Source organism: Echiichthys vipera, assembly GCF_963691815.1.
Source record: "Echiichthys vipera genome assembly, chromosome: 20".
Lineage (NCBI taxonomy): Eukaryota > Metazoa > Chordata > Actinopteri > Perciformes > Trachinidae > Echiichthys > Echiichthys vipera.
This window is the reverse complement of record NC_139845.1, coordinates 52,501-60,000: the sequence shown is the minus strand read 5'-3', so window position 1 is coordinate 60,000 and position 7,500 is coordinate 52,501. Positions and strand designations below refer to the sequence as shown.

Here is a 7,500-nt window from a genome sequence, read left to right as displayed (position 1 = left end):
ACCCCCTTAGGACCCCTTAGGACCCCCTTAGGACCCCCTTAGACCCCCTTAGGACCCCCTTAGACCCCATTAGACCCTCTTAGACAGGACGTGCGCCAGCTGCTGCTGCTGCTGCTGCTGCTGCGGCGCACCGACCCCAGAGTCCACCTGGATGCGGGTGGTTTGGTCCATGCAGGACCCGGTGTCTGCAGATCCGGGTTCTGCGGGTCCAGCAGGTCCGGGTCCTGCAGATCCGGGTCCAGCAGGTCCGGGTCCTGCAGATCCGGGTCCTGCAGGTCCGGGTCCAGGTCCTGCAGGTCCGGGTCCTGCAGGTCCGGGTCCTGTTTGGACCAATGTCGGTGAAAAAGCGACTTTTCATGTTTTTCTTCTTAAATCTGTGAAATCTGAACTTTAAGTTCTAATAAAACATTTTTATTATAATTATCATAAATAATATAATATATATACATATATATTATATTATTATATAATTATTTAGTTAGTCTTAGTTTTATAAAGTTAATTTTATTTTTATGAATTTTTTTAATATTTTAAACAAACGCAGTTTTTCAGCCGCGGGCGCGCGCGCTGATCTCGGAGCTTCAGCGGAAGTGAACTCGTCTCAGCTCCAGACTCTGATCCGGGATCAGGTCGCGGGGCAGCAGCTCCAGCAGGGACCCATTTATTAATTTATACATTTATAAATTAATAAATGTATAAATTAATTAATTTATAAATGTATAAATTTCATGTTAAAAAAACAAAGTTAAATTCACAAATAAGAGAAAAAAACAACAAAAACAGAATTAAATCAGTTTTCATTGATTTCTTCTTTGTCACAAAACTATAAAATAATAAAATAATAAAATAATAATAAAAAAATAATAAACATGAGGTCAGACAGAGCAGCGTGTGTGTGTGTCTGTGTGTGTGTCTGTGTGTGTGTGTGTGTGTGTGTGTGTGTGTGTCTGTGTGTGTGTGTGTGTGTGTGTGTGTGTGTCTGTGTGTGTCTGTGTGTGTGTGTGTGTGTCTGTGTGTGAAGAGTCCTGAGGTCACTGCTGTGTTTGGATTTATGTTTTAAATAAAAACTGAAGTGAACTTAAATAATAAACAGCTGACGTCATCAAATGAAACTCATTTATTTAATGAATCAAAATCAAAACTGAACAAAAATCTTCTTTTTAACTTTTGAATTTTAATTTACTTTATTGTTGTTATCATTATTATATTAATATTATTATTGTTGTTGTTTCAGTTTGATCAGAGTTTTGTTTTGTTGTTGTTTGTTTTTGTTGTTTCTTCTTTTTAAACTTTTTAATTTTAACACTGAACTTTATTATTGTTGTTGTTTTCATTTAAAGATCATTGAATAATTATAAATCACATTAAACAAAGAGTTTAATCTGTGAAATATGAAAAAGCTCAACACAGTTATTAATCATAATAAATATACATATATTATATATAGATTATATATAATATATATATGTTTATTATGATTAATATTAATAATGAAAACAACAAAAACTCCTTTATTTCTGTTCATTCAGTGGAAACTAACGTGACGTTTAAACCATGAATCAAATCATCATCATCATAATGTTTAATATATTATTAATAATAATAATAATGATGTTATTAATGTGTTTATATTAATAACAACATGATGACGTCATGGCTCCACACATTATGCATTTAGACCAAACCGCAGCACAACTGTGCTGCATCACTTTAACGTACAGAACAACATCAGAGTTAAATGAGTTCATTCACTCCAGCAGCAGTTTGAGCTTTAACACGTGTGTTCACTGTCAAATCAAATCAACCAATCAGGTCGCAGCTGAAGCAGCGTCACAGAAACACGTTAATATGTTTTTAACAATAAAAAACAACAAAATAAAGAAAGCTGCAAAAACGAAAATACAGAAATAACTCAACTAGAATCTATACTGTCACACACACACACACACACACACACACACACACACACACACACACACACACACACACACACACAGAGACACACACACACACACACACACACACACACACACACACACACACACACACACACACACACACACACACACACACACACACACACACACACACACATATATTTGCCAGTTTAAGTTGTTAATACATATTTAACATTATTAAATAAAATGGGGCCAGTGATTAATAATGTTTTAATGTGTTTAATATTATTAATAACTATTATATAATAGTGATGATATTAATGTTTTTAATGTGTTTAATATATAAATATCACTCCTCACAGGCGCCTGGGCGTGCGCGCGGCCCCGGGGCCCCCGGGCTGCGGCGGCCTCCCCCCCGGGCAGGAGCACCTGTGCCGGACCCGGGCCCCGGGGCCCCCGGGCTGCGGCGGCCTCCCCCCCGGGCAGGAGCACCTGTGCCGGACGCGGCCGCAGCTGTGGCCGAGCGTGGGCGAGGGCGCGCGCCTCGCCATCGCCGAGTGTCACAGTCAGTTCAGGCACGAGCGCTGGAACTGCTCCACGCGCGACGCGCCGTCCGTGTTCGGACCCGAGCTGAGCAGCGGTGAGGACGCGCGCCGCCGCCGCCGTGCGTCACCACGGGAAGTGACGTCACACTGACCCTCTTCCTCTCCCGCCCGCAGGAACCAAAGAGACCGCGTTCATCCACGCCGTGATGGCGGCGGGGCTCGTGCACGCCGTCACGCGCTCCTGCGGTCAGGGCAACATGACGGAGTGCGGCTGCGACGCGCGGCCCGGCGGCGGCGGCGCGCGGCCGGAGGAGGGCTGGCACGTGGGCGGCTGCTCCGACCACATCCACTACGGGATCTGGTTCAGCCGCCAGTTCATCGACAACGGCGCCAAAAACACGTCGACGGCGTCCAGAGGCGGCTTCACGCTGACCACCGCCAACCAGCACAACAGCGAGGCGGGACGCCAGGTCAGGACGCCGCCGCCGCCCCGGGCGTGTTTAAAGTGTTAGTGTTCACGGTTCTAACGCCGTCTCTTCTCTGTCCCTCAGGCCGTCGTCAGGACCATGTCCACGCACTGCCGCTGTCACGGCGTCTCCGGCTCCTGCGCCGTGAAGACGTGTTGGAAGACGGTGGCGCCGTTCGAGCGCGTGGGCGTGTACCTGAAGGAGCGGTACGAGCGCAGCGTCCAGGTGTCGGACCGCTCCAGGAGGAAGACGAGGCGGAAGGCCCAGGGGCGCCCCCCCGTGGACGCGCACCAGCTCATCTTCGTCAACAAGTCTCCAAACTACTGCGTGGAGGACCGGCGCCGCGGCGTGGCCGGCACCAGGGGGCGCCGCTGCAACCGCACGTCCACGGGCTCGGACAGCTGCGTGCTGCTGTGCTGCGGCCGCGGCTACAACACGCACCTGGTGAGACACGTGCAGCGCTGCGAGTGCAAGTTCGTCTGGTGCTGCTACGTCCGCTGCCGGCGCTGCGAGAGCATGACCGACATGCACACGTGTAAATAACAACAACAACAACCCTGTAAACAACAGCAACAGGCTGTAAACAACTGTAAACAAAGACAACAGGCTGTAAACAACTGTAAATAACAACAACAGGCTGTAAACAAGGACCAGGACCTCCGAGAGTCTGCTGGACCACCTCAGTTCACACCGGAGGGGGGTCCAGGTCTGAGGAAGCCAACAGAACCACATCTGAGGTCCAACCCAGACCCTGTCCTTCTGTGGTCCATGAAAACCACCACAGACAGAACATTGTGCAGTTTGACCCCTGACCCTGGCTTTGACCCCTGACCCTGGCTTTGACCCCTGACCTTTTCAAGGAGACACTGAGGGCAGAGACACTGAGGGGCAGAGACACTGAGGGGCAGAGACACTGAGGGGCAGAGACACTGAGGGCAGAGACACTGAGGGGCAGAGACACTGAGGGGCAGAGACACTGAGGGGCAGAGACACTGAGGGCAGAGACACTGAGGGGCAGAGACACTGAGGGCAGAGACACTGAGGGGCAGAGACACTGAGGGCAGAGAGACTGAGGGGCAGAGACACTGAGGGCAGAGACACTGAGGGCAGAGACACTGAGGGGCAGAGACACTGAGGGGCAGAGACACTGAGGGGCAGAGACACTGAGGGGCAGAGACACTGAGGGCAGAGACACTGAGGGGCAGAGACACTGAGGGGCAGAGACACTGAGGGCAGAGACACTGAGGGGCAGAGACACTGAGGGGCAGAGACACTGAGGGCAGAGACACTGAGGGCAGAGACACTGAGGGGCAGAGACACTGAGGGGCAGAGACACTGAGGGCAGAGACACTGAGGGGCAGAGACACTGAGGGGCAGAGACACTGAGGGGCAGAGACACTGAGGGTCAGAGACACTGAGGGCAGAGACACTGAGGGCAGAGACACTGAGGGGCAGAGACACTGAGGGCAGAGACACTGAGGGGCAGAGACACTGAGGGGCAGAGAGACTGAGGGCAGAGACACTGAGGGGCAGAGACACTGAGGGCAGAGACACTGAGGGGCAGAGACACTGAGGGCAGAGACACTGAGGGGCAGAGACACTGAGGGGCAGAGACACTGAGGGCAGAGACACTGAGGGCAGAGACACTGAGGGGCAGAGACACTGAGGGCAGAGACACTGAGGGGCAGAGACACTGAGGGGCAGAGACACTGAGGGGCAGAGACACTGAGGGGCAGAGACACTGAGGGCAGAGACACTGAGGGCAGAGACACTGAGGGGCGGAGACACTGAGGGGCAGAGACACTGAGGGCAGAGAGACGTCGGTTGCTCCCTAAAATAACTAGAATTCTGCTTCACTGTCTCATGTTCTTGCCAACATAAAAGCACAGGACCCCCCACAGGTCCCCCCACAGGACCCCCTACAGTTCCCCCCACAGGACCCCCACAGGACCCCCTACAGGACCCCCACAGGACCCCCACAGGACCCCCTACAGTTCCCCCCACAGGACCCCCTACAGTTCCCCCCACAGGTCACCCCACAGGACCCCCCACAGGACCCCCTACAGTTCCCCCCACAGGACCCCCACAGGACCCCCTACAGGACCCCCTACAGTTCCCCCCACAGGACCCCCACAGGTCCCCCCACAGGACCCCCACAGTTCCTCACACAGGTCCCCCCACAGTTCCTCACACAGGCCCCCCCCCACAGGTCCCCCCACAGTTCCTCACACAGGTCCCCCCACAGTTCCTCACACAGGTTCCCCCCCCCCACAGGTCCCCCCACAGTTCCCCCCACAGGCCCCCCCACAGTTCCTCACACAGGTCCCCCCACAGTTCCTCACACAGGTCACCCCCCCCCCCCCCCACAGGGACGTGGCCCCAGCAGCCTGTTGGGGTGCAGACCTGGTCCCCTGGACTCTGCTGGTCCAGGACTTCACGTGTCTTGTTGGACGTTATGTTTCTGCAGCAGTTTGTTGTTGAGTGAAAAAACTGTTTGTACATAAAAACGTTTTGTATTTTATTTTTGACAATAAATTTTATTTATGTTTCATTTTCAGTTTGTTTACTAATGAAAAAGATTTCAGGTGTTCGGTCGCCCCCCCCCCCCCCAACCCCCCCAAACCCCGCCCCCAACCCCCACCCCCGCCCCTCAGGAGCCACGAGGAACTGCACCAGGTGATGAACTGTTGATTATTATTATTATTATTATGATGATTATGTTACTGCATCATTATCCTTGTTATAATTAGACTTCCCTTTCCCGGGCCACATTAACCAGCTCTAACTGGGGGATCCTGAGGCGTTCCCAGGCCAGTGTGGAGATATAATCTCTGCACCTGGTCCTGGGTCTTCCCCGAGGCCTCCTCCCAGCTGGACGTGCCTGGAACACCTCCCTAGGGAGGCGCCCAGGGTTCATCCAGACCAGATGATCCTGAACCACCTCAACTGGCTCCTTTCAACACAAAGGAGCAGCGGCTCTACTCCGAGTTCCTCACGGATGCTGAACTGCTCCCCCTCTCTCTAAGGGAGACTCCAGACCCCCTCCTGAGGAAACACAGTTCACACGCTTGGACCTGGACCTGGTTCTGTGGGTCCTGACCTGGACCTGGTTCTTTGGGTCCTGACCTGGACCTGGTTCTGTGGGTCCTGACCTGGACCTGGTTCTTTGGGTCCTGACCTGGACCTGGTTCTGTGGGTCCTGACCTGGACCTGGTTCTTTGGGTCCTGACCTGGACCTGGTTCTTTGGGTCCTGACCTGGACCTGGTTCTGTGGGTCCTGACCTGGACCTGGTTCTTTGGATCCTGACCTGGACCTGGTTCTTTGGGTCCTGACCTGGACCTGGTTCTGTGGGTCCTGACCTGGACCTGGTTCTTTGGGTCTGACCTGGACCTGGTTCTTTGGGTCTGACCTGGACCTGGTTCTGTGGGTCCTGACTTGGACCTGGTTCTTTGGGTCCTGACCTGGACCTGGTTCTTTGGGTCCTGACCTGGACCTGGTTCTCTGGGTCCTGACCTGGACCTGGTTCTTTGGGTCCTGACCTGGACCTGGTTCTTTGGTCCTGACCTGGACCTGGTTCTTTGGGTCTGACCTGGACCTGGTTCTGTGGGTCCTGACCTGGACCTGGTTCTGTGGGTCCTGACCTGGACCTGGTTCTCTGGGTCCTGACCTGGACCTGGTTCTTTGGGTCCTGACCTGGACCTGGTTCTGTGGGTCCTGACCTGGACCTGGTTCTTTGGATCCTGACCTGGACCTGGTTCTTTGGGTCCTGACCTGGACCTGGTTCTTTGGGTCCTGACCTGGACCTGGTTCTGTGGGTCCTGACCCAGCTTTCAGGACCACAGGTGAGGGTAGGAACCAGGACTGAGGGTAGAGCGACTGCAGCTCCGCCCCCGCTGCTCCATCGTCCCCTCACTCGTGAACCAGATCCCGAGGTGCTTGAAGTCCTTCACTTGGGGTCAGGACTCGTTCCAGACCCGGAGGAACAATCCAGCGGTTTCCTGCTGAGAGCCACGGCCTCAGATCCAGAGGTGCTGATCCTCATCCCGGCCGTTTCACACTCGGCTGTGAACCGATCCAGTGAGTGCTGAAGGTCCCTGACCCACGACGCCATCAGGACCACGTCAGAGACCAGATCCTCAGCCCACCCACCTGCAGCCCCTCCCCACCACGACTACGCCTCCATATCCTGTCCATGAAAACCACAAACAGGATTGGGGACAGAGTGCCCCCCTGGAGGAGGCCGACCCCCACCGGGAACCACTCCGCCTCACTGCCCAGGATCCGGACTCAGCTCTCTCTTTGGGGGTACAGAGACTGGACCCCCTCAGAAGTGACCCCCTCACCCCAGACTCCCCCAGCACCTCCCACAGTATCTCCAGGGACCCGGTCATGGGCCTTCTCCAGATCCACAAAGCACATGTAGACCGGATGGGCCCACTCCCAGACCCCCTCCAGGATCCTGGAGAGTGCAGAGCTGGTCCTGGTCCAGGTCCAGGACTGGATCCACCTGGTTCCTCTTCAGTCTGAGGTTCTACAGGACCAACCTCCTTTCCAGCACCTTGGAGTCGACTTCACCAGGGAGGCTGAGG

At 53.5% G+C, this 7,500-nt stretch overlaps 1 protein-coding gene across 1 annotated transcript in view; it reads left to right on the top strand.

The window, feature by feature from the left end:
* wnt16 (wingless-type MMTV integration site family, member 16) overlaps window positions 1–3,453 on the top strand; it is a gene marked incomplete at both ends in the record, with an annotated part of 3,593 nt that extends 140 nt beyond the window's left edge. Inside the window, 4 exons of the mRNA XM_083935036.1 lie at window positions 176–334; window positions 2,261–2,538; window positions 2,618–2,913; window positions 2,995–3,453. Of these exons, the coding sequence (XP_083791162.1) occupies window positions 176–334; window positions 2,261–2,538; window positions 2,618–2,913; window positions 2,995–3,453 (1,192 nt within the window). The remainder of the gene's footprint in view (window positions 1–175; window positions 335–2,260; window positions 2,539–2,617; window positions 2,914–2,994) is intronic.
* Between the last annotated feature and the right edge of the window lie 4,047 nt (window positions 3,454–7,500).